Source organism: Euprymna scolopes, chromosome 14, assembly GCF_053919585.1.
Source record: "Euprymna scolopes isolate OS-2025 chromosome 14, ASM5391958v1, whole genome shotgun sequence".
Taxonomy (NCBI): domain Eukaryota; kingdom Metazoa; phylum Mollusca; class Cephalopoda; order Sepiida; family Sepiolidae; genus Euprymna; species Euprymna scolopes.
The window spans coordinates 70,517,584-70,545,550 of NC_136495.1; the positions used below are offsets into that span (position 1 = coordinate 70,517,584).

The 27,967-nt window shown below is 31.6% G+C and overlaps 1 protein-coding gene across 1 annotated transcript in view; it reads left to right on the top strand.

Moving 5' to 3' along the window:
• The window catches only part of LOC145293081 (metal cation symporter ZIP8-like), a 93,226-nt gene that overhangs the window by 58,852 nt on the left and 6,407 nt on the right, over positions 1-27,967 (top strand). Inside the window, exons 5-6 of the mRNA XM_080139431.1 lie at positions 12,948-13,233; positions 22,778-22,965. Of these exons, the coding sequence (XP_079995557.1) occupies positions 12,948-13,233; positions 22,778-22,965 (474 nt within the window). The remainder of the gene's footprint in view (positions 1-12,947; positions 13,234-22,777; positions 22,966-27,967) is intronic.

Here is a 27,967-nt window from a genome sequence, read left to right on the forward strand (position 1 = left end):
GTCTCAGTCTACAGACTCGAGATTTGGCATAAGAGGTATTGAGATTTGGGAAAATCTTTTTGACCGGTTTTCAGCCAGAAATGTGACTGTCAACGGGTCAAAGTTCAGCGATTTAACATTTGAAAACTCTACCAAACTCCTCCGCCTAGAACATCATGGTGAAACGGTCTACATGCGACTGATCAGCCATGATCATCGATGTCTACGAAAAAAACAGACCTGATAAACCAAGAAGATTCTTCATAAACGGGGCACCTTTTATCAGGAAAGATCAAGTTAATCTATGACGTAACCAACCATCCGGCCAGTATTAGTGATTTGCAGAACTGAACACAATAATACTGAATCTGCAACGATGTTTGCATTACTTAATTAGTCTAAAAACTACAAAAAAAACGATGACAATCTGGCACCCAGATCCGACTGGTATGTTAAAGGATCCAAATGAAACGATTCAGATAATCACTGAGAAATCACTATGTCTGTGTATCTGTGTGTCTCTATATTTTTAAGTGCATCTCCCCCAAGACACAAGGTTGCAGAGTGGCGCGAAGCGGGTTAAATGATTGCATTTTAGTGAACCGTTGTTTATATATATATATATATATATATATATATATATATATATATATATATATATATATATATATATATATATATATATATAAATGATCGAGCCGGGTGAGAGCTGACGTCACGGCAAGAAAGAAGGCAAAAGATTATAAAAAGTCTTCAGCTGATAAAGGCTCAAAATGGAAAAATGACTGGAACAGCAGTATATATATATATATATATATATATATATATATATATATATATATATATATATATATATATATATATATGTTAGTGGTGGGAAGATTAATCGGAATCAGGATGGAGAATGGAAACATTTGAGAGGTATCGAATTCGGTATCAGAATCAGAAAAATTGGTGCCTATTTTCCGATGCCAAATCGATTCTTTTAATTGTCGTTTTTTATTTGATTTCGTTTAAAGCAAAATCTTCAACTGCTGGTAATAATGACAAAGTATAAATATTTATTGATTTTAATTAAACACGTTTGACACTAAAACTAAAGAATCGGAATCAGAATTGGTAATTGTATCAGAATTAGGAATTTAGTATGGAATCGCTAAAAATACCGTAATCGTAGCAGATAAAAATAGCTGATAAAGTCTCAAAATGGGAAAATGATTGGAACTTAGCAGTAGATGCGCAAATGTACATTTGTACGTCAAAGCCGGTTCATTTTTAACTATTTATGACAGCTAAGATATGCAAATGACCAAGCCGGCTGTGCGAAGGGACGTCGCATCAGAGGGAAAAAGATACACGGGGTCGGAGAAGCAATGGAAAACCTCGTGTTCGAGCTGTGGCTTCGTTATGAGAGCCAAATTCAAAAATCGTAATTTTGAATGTCAAGTAAAATCAATACTATCTACTTAATTGTCATGTCGCAGTAATAAATATATCCTAAAATTTCGAAAACCGATCAGATGGAAAATAAATTACTAATAAAAAAAAAAGTTTTCAAAGATAATTTGCGAAAACTGAGTTTTGCTAAAAAAAAAAAAAATAAATAAAATAAACAGGAGAGTTCGAATTGTAACATAAACCACCCTTGATGTATGATTACTACTTCCTGTTAATTTCAGTGTTATGTGATCAGTACTTTAAGAGATTTTAGGTTAAATACTTTCACACAGACAGACACACTTACATATTACTACTGTTTAATTTATATAGACTTGAGTTAGATTTGGTCTTTGAACCATAAAAATATCTGCAAACTTTAAAAAACCGAAAAATGCTGTATACATTTTTGTTTATTTAAATGAAAAATGGAAAAAAATTTTTTTCTGAAATTTGGCGGTATCAATCTTTATTATAGCAAAAGACTTTGAAAAATTTCTCAGGTTGTTGCTGATGTTAAGTCCAGGTGTTATAGTGTTTGTTTACCGGAACATACCGTCGATTATCATGATAAGTATTATAATAGTCGATTATTATGATAAGTATTATAATAGTCGATTATTATGATAAGTATTATAATAGTTGATTATTATGATAAGTATTATAATAGTCGATTATTATGATCAGTATTGTAATAGTCGATTATTATGATAAGTATTATAATAGTTGATTATTATGATCAGTATTGTAATAGTTGATTATTATGATAAGTATTGTAATAGTTGATTATTATGATAAGTATTATAATAGTCGATTATTATGATCAGTATTGTAATAGTTGATTATTATGATCAGTATTATAATAGTCGATTATTATGATATTATAATAGTTGATTATTATGATAAGTATTATAATAGTCGATTATTATGATCAGTATTGTAATAGTTGATTATTATGATAAGTATTATAATAGTCGATTATTATGATAAGTGTTGTTATAGTTGATTATTATGATAAGTATTGTAATAGTTGATTATTATGATAAGTATTATAATAGTCGATTATTATGATCAGTATTGTAATAGTTGATTATTATGATCAGTATTATAATAGTCGATTATTATGATATTATAATAGTTGATTATTATGATAAGTATTATAATAGTCGATTATTATGATCAGTATTGTAATAGTCGATTATTATGATCAGTATTGTAATAGTTGATTATTATAAGTATTGTAATAGTTGATTATTATGATAAGTATTATAATAGTCGATTATTATGATCAGTATTGTAATAGTTGATTATTATGATCAGTATTGTAATAGTTGATTATTATGATAAGTATTATAATAGTCGATTATTATGATAAGTATTATAATAGTCGATTATTATGATAAGTATTGTAATAGTCGATTATTATGATCAGTATTGTAATAGTCGATTATTATGATCAGTACTGTAATAGTCGATTATTATGATCAGTATTGTAATAGTCGATTATTATGATTGCAATTTTTAGATAGAATAATGTTATCGATGCAAAAAGTTATGTTAATTGACAATATTTACATTTAATAGTTTCTGTAATGTTAATGTAGAAATGTTAAAACAAACAAGAAGATCCTGTATATGACCTTAAACTATATCCAGTGGTGAGGCCTCAGCTTGCGGGCTTTGGGGAGTGTGGAGCCACCTTTTAATTGCCATTGCTCCCAGGTCCACTCTGACCCGGAGTGGTAGTACCTGTTAGGGTCCCAACTATGGGTTAAATAGAAACCGACTTGAAAACAACAAATATATTTTATTAAAAATTTTTTCTTCAAAATCTTTGGATTCGGCATTAAATAACCTGAAAAGGGTTGATATGCCGTTAAACAAAAACAACCAACCAGCCAACCAACTAACAAACAAGAATGTTAAAATATAAACAATAGAAATGATTTTAGTAATGGCATCAGGTGATCTTAATGTTACGTTAGTTAATGACGTAATGAGATAAATTTTGAAAGACGTGCAGTCTAGTTTAGAGTTTGGGGTCAGACGGGAAAAGTCGAACAAGTTTACACAAAAGATATCATCTCCGCGTTTTGGTAGCTGCGTAAAACGCGACTTATAACGTAATATAAATAATTGCAACAGCTCCGAATAAAGTTATAACGTAATATAAATAATTGCAACAGCTCCGAATAAAGTTATAACGTAATATAAATAATTGCAACAGCTCCGAATAAAGTTATAACTTAATATAAATAATTGCAACAGCTCCGAATAAAGTTACATCAAAGATAGGCACGGCCATGAAATGGAAAAATAAAAGTCGTTGCTTTTTCTAACGAATTAAAATCTATTTAAAATCTATTATCCTTGAGCAACTTTTTCCAGAAAGATAAAAACCTGAATTTTATCAAATGAAAAGCAGAATAATATAATTTGTTTCTATTATTTTAAATAGAATTTAAAATTTTAAATAGAATTTAAAATTTTAACATTTCCAAAACCACACCATTCACCGTCATTTTTTTTCTCGATCTATAAAATGTTTAAATATTAACAAAACAATTTTGGAACCAATTAATTATTTTTTTTTGTCTAAATAAGATTTAGGATGATTTGCTATACGAATATGCAAAAAATATTATAATATAAGTAACCGAGTTCCAAATTTCTATATGATATTATAGATTTCACGTAACGAATTGAAAAAAATTAATGATAGTTTAAAATAAATTACGAAGGTTTTGACAGGACTAAATAAACTTTGTTTAGGGATGTATTTATAACGTTTGATTTGACGATTACGTGAAGGGTTTAATTCTTTTTTCATAAACTATATATATATATATATATATATATATATATATATATATATATATATATATATATTGTTGCCTGCATAACACACGAAGTTAAGCAAAGATGAGACTGGCCAGTACCAGATGGATGACTATTTTGGGAATGCTAGGCGTCGTATGTGTTGAAAATAATTCCTGCATCTAGTATTACGCGTCGTCTACCATAGGTGAATAAACAAGAAATTGTCTAAAGAAATTATCGTATTTTTAGCAAAATGCGCAGTTATTTATCAATGTTGACGTTTTTGGTATCGATTCTTCAAATAATTTCATATTTAATGGTATATTAGCAATATTGGGCTCACTTAAAGAAAATTATTAATTTATTTTTTAAAATTTAAAAGTAGTATTTTTCGCAAAAATAATGGAAATATATATTTATTTGCTTATTTGAATATATATTATTAACATATTTAACGAATTTCAGACCTCCCCACAATTTCCACAATTCAATATATTTTGTTTAGTTTCGGTTGATTATTTTAAACATATTTGTACCCGCAAATACAAAAGGGGGATTTGTAGGCAATATATATATATATATATATATATATATATATATATATATATATATATATATATATATATATCGACTGTAAAAAAAAAAAAAAACACCATTATAAAGTAAATTCTTTACTTAATAATCGGTGAAAATTTCGTATTGATTGGATAATAACTTGATTTTTGGTAGATTTTAAAGAGAGACTGTCAAAATATACTTCCTCCTTCCGTTTTGGGCGTGCCTATCAAGTATATAACCTATTGTTGTTCGTTTCCTTCGCAGGGAGATAAACTTGAATATTGAGAAAGGACAAAGAAACTAGGGGGAGAGGTATGCCTGTGCGCTACACGGACTGAATGTTAACGAACTGTTTTATTATATTTGAAACACGTACACCTGCCAAGGTCTCATGTATGATATGAAAAAAAAAACAAACAAAAAAAACTGGAATCTTAGGGAGATATCGATCATACCAGTTATTATAGGTGCCACTGGGTTTATGAAGAAGAACCTGAAGTCATACCCAACTAATATTCCTGGTGAACCAACTGCAAAAGAGACCCAGACCATCGTTAGCAGTATCAGAATTTTGGGGGAATTTTTGACACCCCTAACAGAAAACTGCGAATAAAATATAGGAAACTCGTAATTTCTCTTTCTAAAGTGGGTTATTTATTTTCTTTATAGAATATGCTTCAAAAATAAACTATTTAAGTTGTTTAAAAAATAATAGAAATATTATTTTTTATTGTTTAAAAAACAGTGTTTACAAAGTGCGTGCGTGCGCTCTGGGAGCCATTTTGTTACGTAATGAAATCAATTGATTTTTATGAGATGAATATTTTTCAATTTTTAAACTTTAAAAATCTATCAAAATTTTCCTATTCGTTCAATTGTTACGTTTTTTTCAGGGTGAATGTAAAATTTTATGCTCTTTCCGATAAACTAAATATAATATTTTAGACAAACGTTGTTTTATAAATTCACCCCCCCCATTTTGGAATGTCTATGAGAATTTTAATAATTAATTTTGGTCGGCACGTTTTATATATCACAAATTGAAGATAAAACATGAATAAATAAAATACTCAAATTTAAAACAACAAAAAATATCACTTATCTGTAAATTTACCGGTAAAGTCCAAAATGTAAATCCTTCTTTTTTCGATAACCACGTGTTTTTTTTTGTTTTTTTTTTTACGTGGAAGCTTAATTTTTGTTTAGAATGTTCCAGTCATTAATGGTCGATCAGTTTATATTTTTATATTTAATTCCTGGTTTCCTTTTTTTCGATATAAAAAAAAAGACGAAACCCGATAATGCAGATTTATAGTATAATAAAAAAAATTCAGGTATTTCTTTAAGATATTTAAAAAAAAAAAAACATTGCATATCTTCGTCATTTCGTAATCCGTGTAAATGCAAAAATGAAAATCCCAGTTTTCATGTACGATAGCGTAAAGGCGCAAAAATAAAAAAGGACAAGTTATCTCCCTTTATTCATATAGGGTCAATATGAAGCCACCCTCGAAAATTCCTTTAAAATTACGGCCAAATCTGTTCATTGCAATGTGGCCATAAAGTGGGTGCCCATTTGACGTCACATCATTATAGAAAAGTGACCCCCACTTTGTGACCATTTGTAAAATTTTTTATCTTGGAAACTACTAGTTTCGTTTGCCGTATATATAAATAGTTATTTCCGTTTTCAGCGCCTCCGAAAACCTTTAAAAGTGGAAAATTTGAAGGAATATAATCCAATATCGAGATTATTAAGGTTTCTGAATTAGTGTTTTTTTACACTTATAGGCTTCCGTACATAAGTAAGTTATAATTTGCACTTCCGGTGTCTTCACAACTTTCTTGAAAGACACGCGTTGTCGCGATGTGTGTTGGAAAAATCCTTCCATTTAAAAAATACATGGATTATAATACATAAATATGAATAAATTCTCATACAGGAAGATTAAAAGAAAGCATATCTTACTCATTAACCAGGTAAGTTCTTTATTTTGCCTTTAAAATATATATCGTAAGATTCAACTGTGTTATTTGTTCGACATTCCGTGAAATGTTTAGTGAAGAAATCGAAGGAAAAATAAATAAAATTGTTTATTTCTCTATTAAAGCTTTTATGATATTAAAATTTGGTCTTTGCTCGTTTTATTGAAATAAAATTTACGGGTTTAAATTACGTTTTCATATTATTAAAATCTGATAGAAATATAGGTGTCTATTCAAAATGGCGACTCGGCTGAAAATTCCCCCAAAATTCTGATACTGCTAGACCATCGTACTTAAGAGAAAAACAAATATAATAAAAAGAGCTCTCGGCTGGTTTCAATAAAAAGCAGGGCAATGTTGGTAGCTAGTTTGGGTGTCCCATACCCAAACGTTACAATCTTCAAAGGAAGAAAAAAACAAGCAAACCAAAAAAACAACAAAAAAAAGAAAACAATAGAATAACATTTTAACCACTAAACGTCACACACTGTATATACCACAACGTTAAGGAGACATCAGTTAAATAGACGCTGTTTATATACCGGCCGACCTTACAACACAGGAATAATGGCCTCCTAGAGAGAAAATTGTATTTTAGTCAGATTTGGTTGAAAAAAATCGAATTCTTCTTTTTTTTAGTATACCACCGAAAAAGTCTTAGAAAAAAAAATAATTTTTCCTTTTTCATTTAATAAAAATATACAGCATTAGTCGATCTACGAATGTTTTCTAAATTTGACATTACAAAATAATGCTTTCAGAAAATATAACTAATTCCTATTCGATAAAAATAGTTATTTATTCCAGACGTTTGTTTGTAAACAAATGATGGTTTGAGCACTTTCTGCGACTGGCGGGTGTGGATTTAATACAAACTCGAGGAGAAATATTTACGGAACTGATTCGTAGCCCGATGGTTAGAGCTGTCGACTACCAACGCTACGGTTGTAAGTTCCAGCCACGGCTGGGTGAAGGTGTTTTTGTAGCCGCACTGATGAATTGTGATACAACGAAATAGTACTGTATATGGATGACAAACATATATATAACCAAATGTTTCCCGCGATTGAATGATAACTAATGAATGTTTCACTTAAATTTTTATTATCATTAAAGCCAGTAAAATCGCCCATTTTTAATCAAATCGATTGATTGCCTGCTCTAGTTGGGGACCCATAGCTCTACACCGGAAGTAAGCTTCACATGCTTCCCCACAGTGACTTAGTCCAAAATATATTGTAGTCTACATGCACTGTAGAGAACCTACTGTTGATTTTATAAAATTATCTAATTATCTAGTCGTTATTATATAACGACTTGAATAAAAGTTTAAAATGTAAAAGTCAAGTATCATGGTTCCATTGAGCTCTAGACAGAAACATTCATTTCGAACGCGCCCTTGTCATATCAAAGAACCTACTGTTGATTTTATATGTCGGGCCTTTAGGCTTGTGCGGCAATAAAACTACTCAAATGCATTTGTTATGTTAGGGTATTTTATCAAAATCGCCTGTTACTTCTTTTATCTGCTTTTTTTTGATTATCGATTATCGATACTTATCGAAGACATTCTGATACAAAACTTATCTAAGAACATTTCCAGACATGAAGTACATTTGTGTGAAAATCCGTTTAAGAGTCCATACGGAATGAACTCCCGGACACACAGACAAAATTCCTTTTTATATAATAGAGATATATTTAAAAATGGCATATTTGTCTTCGGATAAAACAATTTCGCAACAAATAAAAGAAGTAAAACGGAAGAATTCAAAGAAACCAAAAATATTAAGCGATTAAAATAGCATTGTAAACAATTATAGGAGAAATGATTCTCTGAGAGAACAATGGAAGCAAAGCCGATGTTATAGATTTTCGATACGAAGCCGCTTGTTATCACAGGCCAAGAATCCATCAGCCTGTCTCGTCGTTAGCAAAAATCGGTAAAGATGATCGATTCGGTTTGCTTAATCTCCGTAAACACGTCCGAAAAGAAATCTTCACAGATGTTGTATTACAGTATGTCTTGTAAATTGTTTTTTTTTTAAAACTTGAATTAGTTTTGATAGAAATTCTACGTGTCTGATCGAAGTTGTTTTTGAACCACTTGTCTTCAAGTTGAGCTGACTTCCGAAAAGGCTCATTAAAACTAATAATGGATGCCAAACGTATTCCTTGAATCTCACAAAAATAAATATAATTCTGTCGTGTTTAGTGAATGAGGTAATCGATATTTGCTAAATATCGGTTATTACCGTAATGGGACAGTCGGATGGGGTTTGATAAAAAAACTGATAGAAAAATAAACACGCGTTTCGTTTGGTAAAATGTGTGTGTGTGTGTGTCCTCATAGCCTCTCAAATGATCGTAACGTTTAGTGTATATTTATTAGTTCTCGTTCGAGGCGTGTGCACTTCATTTCAATTATTTTAACAGTCCTTTTTACACATTATATATACATATTTGATATTTGTTTTCTTACTTTTTCTCGTGTTTGTTTGTTTCTTTTTTTTCTTTATAGTTCTGTAGACCCAGTTACGCAGTTTTTCTTTTTGCTACCCTGACAAAAGGAGGGTGGACCTGTAAATTCACCCTTGTCCGTTCGTCCGTTCGTCCGTCCGTACTTTTCTTAATAACTAGGTCAGGGTCCAAAAGAGATTCGCCAACCTAATAGGTCCCAAACTGTCATCTAAACTTCAGCCCCTATCCCACCGACGAAATGTTGCATCCCTCTGCCTGTTTTACAGGTATTTTAATGATGGATGCTCTGACGAACTAGAAGCCCTTGTACCCCCCTCGACGAAAATACCCCCGACAAACCCGACAAGCAGCGAAGTCCCACCCCTATACAGTTGAGATCCCTAGATGTAAGAAAGCCTTTTACTCAAATAGCTTCTTTCCCAGAACTGCGGGACTTTGGAATTCTCTTCCGGTTTCCTGCTTCCCCAACTGTACTGACATGCAGAAGTTCAAATGTAATGTGAACAAACATCTTGCTGCTAAACTCCCTACATAGTACTCCTGCAACTTAGGTCCCTGATAGTAACCCCCTACATCAAAGTGGCAACGTGCCTTGTTTGGAGTGAAAATGTAATAATAAAAAAAAAACTACGCCTTGGAATTTTTTGAAATTTCACACAAAAATGATACGAGTAAAAAAAGTAACAGAGCGGATTTTTCGGGAAAACTCCGGTTGACCCCTAGGGGTGCCTTTCGGGTCAAAATGGTTAAAATTGACGCTTTTGAGTTTATTTTAAAAAAATTGATGCCTTGGATTTTTATAAAACTTTCTGAAAGTTGTAACTAACTGATTCTATATAATTTTGTTTGTCTATACTTCGCGATAACTCTTGGGTATGACACAGGAGCTCATTTAAGACTAATAAAACACTCCTATTTTGGGACTATTTTACCATATTTGCCCAAAATTTTCTGTGTATGTCTATTTAGCAGTTTTGCATGGTGCTGAATTCAAATTTAAATATGTTACGGCCTTGGGAACTTTTGGGGCTAAATGAGTGGAGGGAGCAAATGATGGACTTACATATGTTAAGACCGAAAACTGCACCGTTTGTTCACTTTCACGAGGATTTGACGTCCCTTGTGGATTTTGGGACAAAATGGGGAGGCAAATGCTGAACTTAATCATTTTTTTTATGCCTCGTTCACTGTGAACTCTCGGGGGACTATGCATGCTCCACTTGTTTTTCTGTGATTTTCTTTCATCCTTGTGTTTCGCATGTACCCAGGTTATTTCGTGGCATGAAGTCACGAAAATGGTCATCGCAGCACCAAACCGACAATGTAACATTACGGGGGAGGAGAGGATTTTTATTCGTTTTTATTATATTTTATTATTTATTCATACGCGTCTCTCTATTATTATTATTATTATTATTATTATTATTATTATTATTATTATTATTATTATTATTATTAATCGGGTGTCTTTTATTACGTGTCTATATGTACGTATGTCTATGCATGTGTGTGCGCGCCCGTAATCATTTGTCTATGTATGTATGTATGTATGTTTATGGATGTGGTCGTTTCACATCTAGTGTGTATATATATATATATATATATATATATATATATATATATATATATATATATATTGCGATAAAGTCACCATAATTTATTTTTCTGTTTTTTTTTTTTATTTTGGTCTTCTCTTTGAGAAATGCGATTCTTCCCGTTACTGGTCGATGCCGGAAAGAAATATCTTACAAAGACATGAGGCCGATTTTCTTGCATGGGTTCTTTATTCGAAGTGAAGCCATCGCATTGTCAACCCAAGCTTTCTTTTTTGCTCTCTCTCTCTCTCTCTCTCTCTTTCTTTCCACGCCTTCTTTCACACGAACCGAGTGACACCCCAGGTGACATCATCGACTCTAGCCCCAGAGTTTGACATCCGTCAACCGTAGCCTTTTGGACTCCTTTTTACTAACCAACCTACGAGCAAAATCAATGGAATATTCGAATGAAGGATGCATCCAGGAAGGACAAAAAAGACCGGTTAAACTTTCGTAGCAAAGATTTTACAAAATATAATGTCTCGTTCGTTTCGTTTAGTTTTAGTAAAGTTTCGTTCCGTTCGTCCTTCATTATAATTAGGGCAATCCAAAAACTACAATTAATGGTCATTGAATGTTCTTATAACATGAAATTTTAATATTTTGATTGATTTATGAAATTATATAATTACTTTGTCAATTTACCCAACCTGATTAATGAATGCAATTTTTGAGTTGCGCTAATTTTAACTTTTCATGTTTCATAGTTTTTTGTATTACTTTTTGCCATATTCTAGCGGTAATTAGATAATTATAGATGTACAAAGTAAAATGAAAAATGAATAAAACAAAACGACATGAAAAGTTTCGTTTCATTTTCGTACAAAAATAAGAATAAATTAGTAAATATTTTGAACGAAACGGAACGAAACGAACCGAGTCCAACCCTGCAAAATTCTTTTATAAGTAAGTGATTTTGAGGCGTTAATGTTGAATAGCAAGCAAAATCGATTCCGAAGCAGGCAAATTGTTTGCAAGGAAAATGCCTGTCTGCCTATCTCCGGCTGCCCTACTGGCGCTTTAAATTACTGGAGTAAAATTAAACAAAGAGATCATTGAAACCGACAATCACTTTTTAGTACGAAACTGGATACTCCGCCATACCAGATGAATTCTTAAGACCATGAGATACTGCTCATATCATCTTCATTCGTGTTTTCGATCATCTCCGATCCCGATATGAAGATATTCGTATTATCTATTCGCCCCAACTTTTTATCTTTAACAGTTATTTTCAATTTGCAAATTAGCATTAGATTTGATGAAAATAAAAGAAAAATTATATATATATATATATATATATATATATATATATATATATATATATATATAGATATATACTAGCGGGGGTACCCGGCGTTGCCCGAGTGTTTGTTTCCGGGACGGGGGGGGGGAGTTTTAAAAAATGTTATGGTAGGTAAGTAGGAAGGATCAAACCCGGAGTCATGAGTAAAAGTAGGAAAATAAAGTGTGAAAAAAAAAACAAAAAAACATCTGCAACGTTAACAGTTCGGCCACCAAGAAAAGTCCATTAGGAAAAAAAAAAAAAAACGACTACGGTAGGTCGGCGCGAACGTGAAAATATAATGTGAATTGTCCAGCACGCTAACCACTACGCCACAGAGCACTGCAGCTTAGTTTAGTGATTTTAAATAACTTCACATGAAAGAACTACGAAGCTAAACCGGTGTTCTCTTCTCAACTGTTCCTTGTGAACGATCCCCAAACGGTGTTAAGTGGTGGCAGGGGGAGGAGGAATTTATTAGAGAGAAAATATTTTACCACTTCCATTGATCTTAACCGATTTTGGCCGTGACTTCTCAGCAGAAAAAGTATAGAAATCTAAGATTATCGAGGAATTTGAGAAATAATAAGCCTATAACACACCTCAGATATTGTTCTGCCATTTGTGCATATTATATTTGCATGAAATATCTTGATTTTTAATCCTATTAATGTCAAAATCAGACCGGGAAAAATGAGTTCATTTTATTTATATAGATAGAATAGAGAAGAAGAGAAGATATATATATATATATATATATATATATATATATATATATATATATATCAATCTGTTTTCTTTTACAGGAAAAATCTTACGAAGTCGAACGAAACATTCAACCGATGATAGAAAGGCCCGGCTTCCATGGAGGACACGGGCATTCGCATGTTGGAGATATTTCAAACGCTTTTTCTTCGGAAGAAATCAACTTTTCAAACACTGTCAGTTCTGTCGGTTGGATGGTGATTTTCGGCGACGCATTACACAATTTTCTTGATGGGGTGTCCATAGGGGCTGCATTTACGGTCAGCGTGATGAGCGGAATCAGTATTTCGTTGGCGGTAATTTGCGAAGAATTTCCACATGAACTAGGTGAGTTCACCGTTATCAGTATGCCTTCCCATGCATTTATTTTAAATTCGAATGAAATGTAAACGGCTGCTACGAGTATATGCACAAGTTCATAACTGTATCTGTAATTTAATTACCCCCCCCACCTTTTCTTATGCTCTTCAAAATCCCCTTCACTGTTGCTAGTCTCAGTCTCTTCTATAAATAATATAATGGCATATGTTTTTCACAGTTGTCTGATCTATTTGCTGCTTATTTTGTTCCAGCTCGTTTAACTCGTTGGTCTAGTGGTCTCCGTCAATCTTTTGTCTTGCTACCTCATTGTGATACGACTTTCTATTTTAGTCACTTCTTTCAATACACCGCATTATTTTGGAGAAGTTTTTTTTATGCTAGGAAGCACTTTCTATTCGACAGCTGAAATTCTTTCAACTTCCTTTCACATTTCAAAATGTCATAGGATAATTTATTTTGTATTTCATTCAATAATTTATAATAGATACAAGTATCTGAATAGCTTGGGGTTTTTAAAGAAAAAAATTATCCTTGCATAAAACCTATATATACACCATCTAAAAATAATCATAATATAAACAAAGACACAATAAAAAAACAACACAACTTTTTCTTATGTTACCTTAAGTTTCCAGTCCATAGACCAAAAACTGACAACAGTTTAGTAGAGACCGTTCCTCGCACAGACAGATACGCAGACATGGCCACTTTTATATATAGATGGTTACAAATGAAAAATTATATAAAATGTGCACGCACATACATTTATACATGCAAATATGCATGCATACACACCCTAAGTGTAATTGTTTGTGTATGTGCCTGTGTGTGTACATTTCCCTACCAAGTAACTCCGTCAATTTTCAGTTTACAGACTTGAGATTTGATATAAATCGTATTGAGATTTGGGAAAATCTCTTTAATCCGTTTTCGGCCAGAAATTTAGCAGTCAAAGAGTCAAAGTTCAACGATTTGACCTTTGAAAACTCTACAAAACTCCTCCGCCAATTTTGACTCTAAGCACTTTAAATTTTAGATGTAGATTACTTGGACATGGGTCAAACTTTTAAATTTGATTTGATCCCAAGACAATAAATGTTAAAGGGTCAAAATTGGGGTCAAAGCTAAAAAAAAATTTGACCTCTGTGGTCTCTACCAAATTGAAATTTAACATAAAGTGTATTAAGATATAGGGCAAGCTTTTTAATCATTTTTTGGCCGACAATTTGGATGCCAAGGGGTCAAAGTTAAAAGGATTTTACCTTTGCTGTCTCTAGCATAATATTAAGCTGATTTTAGGTCTAAGCATTTGGTATTTTAAGGATATTCAGACATGCAGCAAGCTTTTTTTTTATCAATTTTGGGGCGATAATTTGGCGCCAAAGAAGTCAAAGTTGAAAAGTTGACCTTTGCAAACTCTACCAAACTCCTTCACCAATTTTAGGTCTAAGCACTTGAAATTTTAAATGTAGGTTACCTGGATATGAGTCAAACCTTTATATTTTGAATTTCATTTTCATCATGTTTCTAAACAGTGGATATCTAATCATTTAAACACATGTGCGAATAATTGTGCGCTAACACACCGAACTGAGCGATGCATTCTCTATCTTCGACAACTAAGACTGTGCAAAACACCATCATGGCAAGTAAGAAAAAAGTATTGTAGAAACCTATCTAAAACTTACCTTCCTGATAAAAGCTTTTGTATAAGCCAAAAATGATAAATTTTATATGAATATTTAATTAAAAAATAGAAATAATACACGTGTCTTATCTTATAGCTGTCATGTTTTAAATTTGATTTTCCTTGCGCTTTTAAACTGTGGGTTTCTATTAATTTATATATATATATATATATATATATATATATATATATATATATATATATATATATATATATATAAGAGAAAGTAAAGTAAAACTGTAAGTTGAACTTTACAATCCAAATTTATTGTTCGACTGAATACTCCAAAAAACAATTTACAAAGTCCTTATTCTGTGGAGTTTCAAAGAATGCTATTCTTGTTATTCTTCTCATCAGTATACATAAAGAAATCAGCAAATTATATTTGTAGCAATGCTAGAATTTGCTAGTTAAGGCATTAAGTGAAACCGCAATTTATTGTAGTTATAAATTGCCAAATAAAAAAGTGAAAAAATGTTTTATATGTAAATATATATATATATATATATATTTATTTTTTTACTATAATAATTAAATACCCACAGACACTAGTGTTTCATCCTTTCGGGATTCTTCAGTGCAGGGTGTCACGATCACTACCAGTCGAACGATTCGAACCCCGCGACACGAGATATCTCTGCCTCGATTAGCGGAGGCCGTATCCATTCGGCTACAATTAACCGTGTGCAATAGCGTTGAATTTTAAACATTTTAATTTAAATGTTCATTACGTCAGACAGACAGTGATCAAATCGTTATACGATGATCTACGCATAAGAGCTAAATTGACCGACTTTTAATTCAACTGAAAATGCTCAACGATAAGAAACGAATTTCCTAAAGGGGCTGTCATAATTATTTTTTTACTATAATAATTAAATACCTACAGACACTAGTGTTTCATCCTTTCGGGATTCTTCAGTGCAGGGTGTCACGATCACTACCAGTCGAACGATTCGAACTCCGCGACACGAGACATCTCTGGCTCGATTAGCGGAGGCCGTATCCATTCGACTACCATTAACCGTGTGAAATAGCATTGAAACAAACCGCGTACAATATTTCAGCTTGCATGAAAATCCTCTCAAGTTGAGCCGAAATGCAAAATAGTTCTTTAGAGAGAATGGATGCCAAAATAAGTCCAGCGTGACGATGCATATAATCCGATTGGAAAGCCTTCAAAACAGCTGATATAATAAAAATTGCTTTTTTCCGGGCAGTGCAGTAGCCCAAAGAGAAGTCTGTCCCCAGTCAAATATGACCTAATAGTAAAAAGAGAGAAAATCCTGTATGAGAACCTTCATCATCGGCTTAATTAGAAAAAACGGATTTCAAATTAAATTTTAAAGTAATTAAGTTTAGGCTAAGCGGGAAAAATCAGTCCGTGAAAGCTCGTATTACTCTAACCGGAAATTGTCTAGACAGAACGAAACAGATCTGTCAATAAAGTGTTAAATTCGATGTCATTATTAAAAAAATTTAGGAGTGAGGATTATAAAGTTTTAAGTGTTGCAGAATCATAGCTTATTAAGGCTGTCGAAAAGTCATGATGAAGATAAAGATGACAAAATAATAATAATAATAATAATAATAATAATAATAATAATAAATAATAAATAATAAATAATAATATTAATAATAATAGTAATTATAGTAACAAATTTAGTAATAAGTTAAATTTTTTTTGGTAATATTTAGTAATAATGATAAAAAACGGTAATAAAGATGGCGATAATAATAATATTTATAATAGCAGCAACAGTGATAGTAACACGAATGATTGTGTCAATCATATACCAATAATGATAAAAGTAAATATATATATACACATATGTATATATATATCCATATATATATACATATATACACACACATACATACACACACTTAATCAAATTAATACATACATAGGTACACCCATAAACACACAAATACATACATATATATATACATATATATATATATATATATATATATATATATATATATATATATATATATATCCAACGCACAAAACACATCTACACTGACATATGAAAAAAACCTTCACACACACATATATATAAACAAATATATATAGATGCACATACATAGACACACACAAGGACAATTATATACACATATACAAATTATAATAGATGCTAAAACCGCTACCACCACTACCACAACCACCACTCCTCCTCCTCATACTACTACTACTACTACTACTACTACTACTTATAATAATAATAAAAATACCTAGTGAAAAAATAGTAATGCGCCTAAAGAAAATTAATAATTGAAAATGTATTGGTAAATATATATATATATATATATATATATATTAATATAAATACATAAATATATAAATATAAAATAAATATAAAAATATACACCTACAGAGAAATATGTATAATTTAGGAGTACTATTCATCTTAATATGTAAATAAATAATAAAATAATAACAGCCGATATTAGTATTGATTATTTCTATAATTCTCAAGATAAAGGCAATAAACTTGCTAAGATAAAAGGATAAATTCCGGTAGAATGGGTTGAAAAACTACAACAATAAGAATGTATAGTAATAATATAAATAATTTATAGCAATAATAATAAAAAATAACGTATTTTTATTTGTAATCTTAACAGAGGGACTATGTAATTTCAAAATTGCAATACTAGTATTTTGCCCTATGTTTGCATTGGAAAATCAGCTCACTCTTTGTATTGATTACATTCGTGGATTGAGGAGACGTTATTATGCTTACTACCTCAGAAAGGCAGCGGTTACAATATTTAGATCCAGGGGTGTAAGATTGCGATTTACATATAATACTCCAATTAATTGAGAGGCGAATATTCTTAGATTTAAGTTTTTTGATTAAAGTAGCCAAAGAAGTTCCCTGGTTACTATTTGCGTTTTTATTGCTACAAGATGATGTGTGGTTAGAGATTCTCTGCTTTATTAAGGTAGAAGTCGATCCGATGTATGTGTATGTTTTGAGTGCATTGTAGATACTGTTGTTGGTATTTAATATTATATTGTGTGGGTGAATAGATCGAGATGTTATTACTGAGCTGATTTCCAAAGTTATTATCACGTGAAGGACTATCAGCATTTATATTATTAGTACTGATATTAATCAAGTTTATTAGAAGAGGGGGATGTTCAAGTTCATTGCAATTTGTTTTACTAACGATTGGCTATTGGGGAAGATTAGTGGCGTTTCTTTGGAGAGATTTAGATGGTATCTCAGTTAGAGTACATGAATAAATCACATTTTTATGGATACAGTTATTATCGAGGGGGCATTCTTCTTTTTTTGGCAATTATATTCGGTTTTCTTGGCCAAGGGAAAAGGAATTGCTTGGGCATCTTTAATTTTCTTGTTATTAGAGGCTATGATTGTCTGGGCTTAATTAGGCATTGTATCGTATGATATCTTGATAGAATTTTTGTTAAACAAGTGCTATACCTATGCGAGTACCTAAAAGAATTTTCAACAATATTGAAGAATTCCTTGGGGATATTAGATATTATATTATATTGGAGCTGAAAGGGAGATTAAACCAAAGACTATTCTTTCTCCTCGTCCTTTTTCTAGTGGAAGATCTGTTTATGTTAGTGCTCTTGTGGTTAGTATGGTTGACATTATTATTGCTATTCCTTGAAAATTTATGGTTTCTTTTAGTTCTGGGCATGTTATGCGTAATTAATGAGGGTAATTGACAAAGATTTTTGGTTTTTATGGTTATATTTTATCTTTCCGTATAACTTGAATTTCTGACGGCGTTATTATAAAACATGGAGTTTTGATTAAAGGTCTTTTTCTCAGCTGAAAGCCTAGAGATTCTGGTAGAGATTGAAGGTATTATGGATTTAATTATTGAATTAGGGTGATTTGAAAACTTATGTACATATAAGAGTGTAAGGTTTGGCTTATGGTAAGGGTTGTATGTTTCAAAGTTAAGGTCAAGGAAGATATCTAAGAAGTTACCTGTTTTCTTGTTAGGTTCAACTATTAAGATCTTTAACAGTTTTATTATACTCTCAAGGTCTGGCTCTTGTAGGGAGGAAGGCATCGTCTCTATAAAGACCTGGATCTGCTTTAAATATATCTTAAGCTCCTTTAATAGGAAGATCTAGACCAAATTCGTCATCCTGCCGAGTCTGGATAGCCCATGAGGATATCAAAAGGGGTGTCATTCCTGGTCCAATGCTTATTGGCAAAGTAAATGAGAGAACGTCTGGCGAAAAGAATCAGTCTAATTTCTAAGTCCGTTAAATCTGAGTGTTTTTTTTTTTGAAAAAAGGGCTTTGTTTAAAAGTATAGGGGGAATTGATTGGTAATAATTGTTTATGTCAAATGTAATGAAACTTAGATTATTTTTATTTTTGAGATTAGTGAACCAATTGATTACTGATTGAGAATTTTGCCAAAGAGGTAAGCTTACTTTTTTCATTACTGATAGGATGATTCTATCTTGGATTTGTTTTGCTGAAAGCACCAATATCAGAGCTAGAAGGGCAGATTAACCGAATAGTAAGGTTATCTTGGAAGTTAGGTTTGTGGTCCTTGAGCGTGAATCTCGGTGTGCCTGGAGTTAATATTTCCGTATAGTTATGAATGTTCATCTTTTGTAGAAGATTTTGCATCAGCATTGATCTTATCTAATATGGTACGAGGTACAACTTTGTAAGCCTTGTTAAGCTCTTTATATAGGAGCTTTTTGTATTCAGGATATTCAAGTTTGTAGTAATTTTTTGTTTTGTCAGCAGGGACAAAAATATGGGGTCTTTTTATGCAAAGTTATTAATTTTTCTAGAAATAGGATTAGGAGGGTGCTTTTGTTTTTTAAATTTAATCCTCCTGATGAGAGCTATCATAGAGTTTTCAAATACGTCAAGGTAAGGATTGTGTGCAGGGTGTATAATTGCTTTAATCCGCAGAATTTAGCAGTCCTTCTTTGAATCTTTTTCTGCTCCCTTTGGGAATTGAAAGCGAGTGAGTGATTTTGGGATTCCGGGTGTTCTTGATCAGCAATAGCAGTGTTGGGCCTGAAGTTATTATTCGAATTCAGATATTAGTGCGTAATTGCATAGCATTTAGGATGAAAAAGTTCTAGCACCCCACACACATATATATATATATGAAGTGACATTGTCCTGTCTATGTGCAGAACGGTCTCTACTAGACTCTTCACTTATTTTTTGGTCTACAGATTTGAAACTTGATATGCAGGGAATTTGGATTCGTGGAAAGTTTCGATTTGATTTTGGCCGGTAAAAATAACTGCGAAGCAGTCAAAATTGAAAAAAAGTTGACCTTGTCAGGAATAAGTGTGGGTATGCTCAAATATATATTTCTAGCTTGAAGTCGCTTAATTTTTAACCTTTCCTATTCATCTGTCAATAGATCAAACAGTCTTTATTTTTGTTGATATCTTTCTGCAATTGTAACAAAATCTAACTAAGACATTGGGAAATTTGAAAAATGCAAAATTCAAACAATGTTTATTTATAAAAAATAATGTCTTTTAAATGTTGCCCATTTTCAGCTTCGTTTATTTGTGCTCTTTCCAAAACATTATTCATGACAGATTGCAGAATCTTTGGATTGCGATTTGACTCCCTTCTTTCGTTCTTGATGTTTTCCTTCAATTCTTGCAGGGTTTGGGGTTTGTTAACATTTAAGATATCACCACAAGAAAAAGCCGGGGCTAGTCAAGTCTAGAGAACTTGTGGCCAGTTGACATGGCCATAGCGAGAGATAGTGTTGTCGCCAAAGCATTGTATGAGAAGCTCCATGGTATTTCTCGTCATATGTGCCGTTGCCCCACTTTGTTGGAACCATAATCTTGGCCTAATTTGAGTTTGTGGACGCAGAAAGTTTTTAATCATAGTTCGGTATCTCTCTCCAGTAACAGTGACGGTATTTTTGTTTTGGTCTTCAAAAATATAAGGTTTAATAATATTCCCCACCCTGTACTGCACACCATACAGTGCACTTTATGGGATGCAACTGCTTTTGATGAATTGCCCTTGGATTTTCAGGGCCCCAAAATAAGTAATTTTGTTTTTTCACGAATCCAATCGAATGAAAATTGGCTTCATCTTCATTTACATATCTTCTTCTTCTTCTTCTTCTTCTTCAGGTCTCAGGTCTGTTATTGCAGACATCGATGTTCCCATCTGCATTCGGTCTTTCTAAAGAGATATATAGTCGTGTTTCCAGTGACCATATTGAAACTGTTAGTGGACTTTGTTCATTGTCTTCTCCTGCTCTTTTTTCCGGCGATTTATTCTGACATCAAAATTTTTTTCCCAAGCTGTTCGCCGCATAAAATGGCCGAAAACCTTTAACTGTCTGACGTGGACGATAATGAGTAATGGTTTGCTGCACTCTGCCTTGTCTTCCTTTCTGTTCATGAGATTCGTAGAATTCTCCTTAAAAACCATATCTCTTTTGCTTCCCAACGATTTTCAACCGCCTTCGTTACTGTCTAACATTCGCAACTGTAAAGGAGAATTGACTATATGTACATCTTCAAGATTCTAATTTTTGTGTTCCGTTTTATGATTCTGTTTTGTCAGATGCCCTCCATGTCACGGAGGCGGATTTTGCTATTGCGATTATTTTCTTGATTTCCGCGTCACTCTTATCACCAGAATGTAACAGTAAACCGAGGAACCTGAGTCCATCCACCTGTCGAATGGTTAAATGATTAAAAAGGCTGAAGTACTAAAATGCAGTATCAAATGCAAAGGCGTTACATATGTTATATAGGGGTCTTATTCAGAGAGAGTCTTATTATAAGCGCAGTCTTAGAATAGAGATGTGTTGTAAGGGTTCTAGAGAGGGATGTTGTGAGAGAGATTGCTCGTTCCGTGTTCGTGTTATGACGATTCAAATATATTAAAAATATGTTCATTCTTAGGTTAATAGATGTGTTGCTATGTGAAGCTCTTGGAGTGAGGAGATAGTGTTTAGACAGTCTTAGTGTAGATATGAGATGTAGATTCACATTGTGGATATGAGATGTGTATGTTAAGACATTGTATAACACAGACATATAATAACAATTCACTTTACCTTTTTGTAAGAATCACAAACACAAAGACGAGCTTTATCAAAACACATGATGGGTTTATTTCTTCACGACCGGCCGTGGTTTTCTCATCAAGATATCAAAGCTTCACATATTAAGTTTAAAAGTGATCGTCTCGCTTCTAGACGTTCGAATTTCAAACTCCAGACTCTCTCTGAGTTTCTCACTGACTGTCTCTCTAACTAACTCTCACTTCCTATATTAAGAAATCCATGCATGTCCGGCCTCGTGAGCAAAATTCACGTGTTTCAACATGCGCGACTTTGCACGTTTCCGACATTATGATTTCCCAATAACCTGTTTTTTCTTTGATGTTTTTACAAAGGAATTCAACCTACATATCTAATTTATTTAACTCTTATTTTATTATCCACATTCTTTCTAACAATTGAATAGTTTATTTATTATTTATTTCATCAGAATTAACAATTTACTGGACATTCCATTTAAACCTATTGTTCTTTAAAACTTATATCCAAGGTTCGATTTCTGCTTTCTCTCATTTTATTTTCATTTTAAGTAATCTCTCTATTTTTATACTTACATGAAAAGGGGACAGCCCTTATCATGTAACACGTATATGCACGTCAAATCTCGCCCGCACGTGAAAGTTCAATATTGTCAGTTTTTCTTTTTAAACATTGCTTTACATTGAGATGCCCGCACTCGACATAACAGACAAGTGCGCTGCCGCTGTCGTAAGTAGTTTCTTCTGTTACATTTTTCATGGCTATGTTTAAATCTTGACTAATTTGATTGATCTTTCTGCAGCGGATGTCGCCATTTTGATTCATTCCGGCCTGAAAATAAAGAAGGCTTTCCTCTACAATTTTCTCGCCGCCCTTGCTTGTTACGTTGGAATGGTTGTCGGTATTTTCCTGGGCGAATTAACCAATGCCGCACCTTGGATTTTTGCCTTAGCCGGTGGACTTTTCCTGTACATATCGCTTGCTGTTGTGGTAAGAAATTGCTTATTTCTTTCGAGAATTTACACAATTGTTTTCGGCATATATGAAAATAGTTAACAATATTAGATAATAAAAATCGTTAATGTTTTGATATAATAAAACGCACCAAAACGATTAACATAAGGTGCAATAGATAAATCGAAATTATTGAATTTATTTCAAATTGAAAAGGTAATTAAATGATTTTCGTTTCCAAAAAATAAATATATTAGATATTATTTAGAAATCAAAGCGTAACGAATCGATGTCTGGCAAACCGGGCAAGGCATCAACCGGCTAGGTGTATCAGAAAGTGGCCATTAAAAATGATGATCAGAACTTTAATAATTCAACTTACTATTTTTCGAAGCTTATAACTACTTGAAAAATGTAATTCAAACCCTAATTCTTTTCAATTAAAGGAACAAAAACCAAAAATTAAAAAAAATAACAGGTTTAATAGCAAATTATGCAATATTTGTTTTTTTTAAAGTGGTTTAAAAAAAATAAAGAAAATCAACATATTTTGACTTGCTTATAAATATATGTATATATATATATATATATATATATATATATATATATATATATATAAATGCCAAAAAATCACTTACCTAAAAATACTATTAAATGGGTAGTTCCATTCTTCATTGTTAAGAATTTATCCATATTTATATTTTAAATTCCATGTATTCTTTAAATAAAGGGATTTTTAAAGCGAGGGTCGTAGAAAATCGCATTTTCGTAACGTGGTTAGCGCCAAGGTTAAAAGAGCTCCTCCTGCCAATATGAAATTTATCAAATATGGATTCGTCAAAGGGACATAAATAATGTCTCTTTTTTATTGCGTGTGTTAATCAAAATTAGTATTTTCCGTCCTCCGTAGTTAAAAAGAAACGCACATTCACTTATAAGTTTTTCCTCTAAAACAAAAAATCCAGTTCACCGATTTAAAAAAAAAATTCTCTTAATGAAATGAGTTTTTGATTAATATATTTTAATACTTCTTTATCGACTGAATTTTTTTTAAATATCTAAAAAAAGAAAACATTGAATTGAATAGAAAAATTTGCCGTCAGCGTCTGGTATTTACTTGATGATATAAGCATAACATGAGATTTCATTAAAAAAAATCAACGTCGTTTTTTTTTAAAAAAAAAAGGTTTTACAGTTTGGACTTTACAGGTAAATTTCCAAAAAACTATACTTTTTTTGTTTTAAATTAGAATATTTTCTTTATTGATCTCTTATCTTCAATTTGTGATATATAAAACTTTGGTACATAAATTAATTATTACAATTTAAATAGACATTGCAAAATGGGGGGGGTGAATTTAAAAAAAAAACGTTTGTCTAAAATATTATATTTGGTTTATTGGAAAGAGCATAAAATTTCACATTGACCCTGAAAATATCGTAAAAATTGAACCAATAGAAAATTTTGATAGATTTTTAAAGTTTAAAAATTGAAAAATATTTTACTCGTGAAATTCAATTGATTTCATTACGTAAAAAAATAGCTGCATGAAGACACGCCGGCATTTTGTAAACATTTTGTAAACACTGTTTTTTTTTTAAATAAAAAAATAATATTTTATTATTTTTTAAACAATTTTAATAGTTTATTTTGGAAGTATATTCCATACAGGAAATAAACAACCCACTTTAAAACGACAGATTACGAGTTGCTTATATTTTATTCGCAGTTTTCTGTTAGGGGTGTCAAAAATTCCTCTAAATTTCTGATACACCTATCGACCGGCATGTCTTCACATAAACGCAGTTAAAATATTTAAAATATTAATAATTGTTGTGGGGATCTACCCATGCACGAAAAATGGACTCTTCTTCACTTTATAACTCTAGGTAATTTGTATTTATTTTAATTAATTCACTGTGTTGAATTTAGAGTAGCGAGTTGTCAGGAGCTTTGACAACAGTGTCTTAAATTTGGAGTCAGATGCTTTGACGGAAGTGTGATGAATATAAACTCGGAAATTGTTAGTTGAAAGAGCAGAATACTTAACTGATTATTTAACCGCATTAAAAAAATCAATCATATAGAAATGTTGAATACCATTCGAAATCGATGATACACTTAAAGCAATTTCCCCCCATGCAAACTGTGAATCGTTTTAAGATTGTGCGAAATTTTTATCCTTTTTAAAAGAGAAAATCACTTTGTGCCAGAAATTCAAAATTGAAAATTCATTATTGATCTTGAAAAGAATTGACAACGGAACTGATGAAGTGAAAATTCACGTCAGCTAATCGAATCCTTCGGTTGATTCGTAAAGATAATCGTATTAAACACTGATCGGATTAAAAACACGCCTTCCCATGCTTTATATATATATATATATATATATATATATATATATATATATATATATATATATATATATATATATATATATATATGTATATATATATATATATATTATATACACACTTGTTTGTAATATACTGAATTTTATTGGGTTCGTATAATTCAGTAAATTTTCATATACCAATGAATTTTAAGCCAAAAAGAGATGACTTAAAAAGTAAGCTACAAAATTATCATATTTCATAATTGAGCATTAATATACTGTATTAACAAAACCAAGACTCCAAAAAAGGAATTGGTAGCAACAAAAAGTGTATTTCATTGTAAGTTACAATTGTTTCAAGACCGGTTGGACAATTTCAAGCATTATGGCGTTTGAAAATTTTCACATAACCAACTTTTCTTCAGATTTCTTGAATAAAAAAAAACACTTTAACAATAGAACAAAATTTAAAGAAATTTCCCTTAAAGGAAATGAAGCATGCGAAAACATTTATCCTGGACGCATCTTTTGTCAAGAGCTTATTTAAATATTAATATATCACCTAATTTTTGTATCCTTATTTAAAGACCTGTCATAAGAAGTTTCCACAAAAACCCGTAGCCATTTAATATCTTTTAATATTACTATTGATTGAATTCCTAAATTAGATTTCTATATTTCTTTATTTCACATAATTAATTGAAAAAATATTTTTTTTTAATTTTATTTTTATATTTATAATATGGCCAGAACAACCTAGTTATAACGTTACGGTTATTTTTAGTTTCGTATTCGCCCAATGGTGGCTTCAATGTTTACAAAATATCGACTATTTTATTACTTAGATTTAAGACCAATTTTAGGTTAATATTTTATTAAATAGGGAAATAAAGAATTACATTACCTTATATTTATTAATCCTCATACAACATTCCAAGTTAGGGATCCTATTCTATTTTTTATTATTTAATATTTTATTATTCTCTTTCGTTCTAATCTATTGTGGTTCTCGATAGTTGGGAAAACCAATTACGAAGGGAGATAATCCATCACGTTATTAATTTTTCGAAAATTAGTTGAAAAAATTGTGTGGAACAAAGGTCGTTGTAGGTACTTATAACAGTTAAAGGGAGACAACTAGGGCCGTTTGATGTTTCAAGTCTAGTAAATACTAAAAAGCGTCTATGATTTATTAATTAATTTAATTAAACAGACACAGAAAAGGCTATGATTGCTTATTTAACAAATTAAGAATTTTAAGTATATTTTTAATCTTAAAGCTGATTATATACTCATGGGTTTAACCTACATCTGCCATCCATCCATAATTTACTGGGGTTGAAATCGTCCAACCGGTCTTGAAACAATTGTAACTTACAATGAAATACACTTTTTGTTGCTACCAATTCCTTTTTTGAAGTCTTGGTTTTGTTAATACAGTATATATATATATATATATATATATATATATATATATATATATATATATATATATATATATATATATATATAAGGAATGGGATGATTCCAATATTTTTCCGATTCTGATACAATTACCAATTACATATTAAATTCCTTATCCCGATACAATTACCGATTCCGTTTCTTTCTAAATCTCTAAATATTTAACTATAAAGTTGATATTTTTCACGATTACGGTAAAAACACATGTTGAATGTGCACATATTTTCTCAAACGTAAGCCAATTAAAAGAATCATTTTTAGCATCGGAAAACAGGCACATTTTTTTTTCGATTTCGATACCGATTCTGATACCACCAAAAGTTTCGATTTTTTCGATTCCCGATTCCGATTCATCGTCTCAACACTAATATATATATATATATATATATATATATATATATATATATATATATATATATATATATATACAGTAATTTGGTAAAATATGTTTTTCAATTATAATTCACTATTTGTGTATAACAATCATTTTGTTTAGAAGCTCAATGCACATTAAATATAAGAACAGAACACATATAAAACAATAACAGTATAGTTAGATTCCAAGATCAAAATATTTATCTTTCATGCCAAACAGCTCGTCTAACATGTTAAAATTTGTGTACATATTTTTACATGTAAAGAATTAGTTTCGTATTTGAAACCGATGTAAACCCTTAATAGATATAAACCTGGCTAACAAATTATAGAAAACTAGCATTTCAGCCCGGCGTTGCCCGGGTGTCTGAAGGTGTATGTTGGGCAAAAAAAAAAAAAAAAAGAACAAGCGGTCAATTTTTTTAAACTTTGACCCCTATTATGACCCCTTAACGTTTATTGTTTTGGATTCGAATCACGTTATTAATTAGATCCATGTCCAAGGAACCTATATCTAAAATTTCAAGTGTTTAGACCCAAAATTGGCGGCTAGCACCCTCTCCGCTGAAAGCAAAAGTATAGAGGCAAGGACGGGCCAGGACAGTCTGGCCACATGCAATCAGCCGCATCCAATGGCTGAAGCAGACCCGAGTCGAGTTCTACATCACCCTTGTTGACTGCGTCGGTACTGACGTGCTGGTTCATTTGCTGCGCAAGCCGTTGGGATTCCTCCCTCATCTGCCAAGAGCATCGTTGACCAGGCTTGGATTTTCGTGACCCTAAATAGGGGGGGGGGCTAGTGAGTACTACACCTTGTCCAAGGGTGACCCAGCACTGCAACGACTAAGGGGTAGTGACATTCT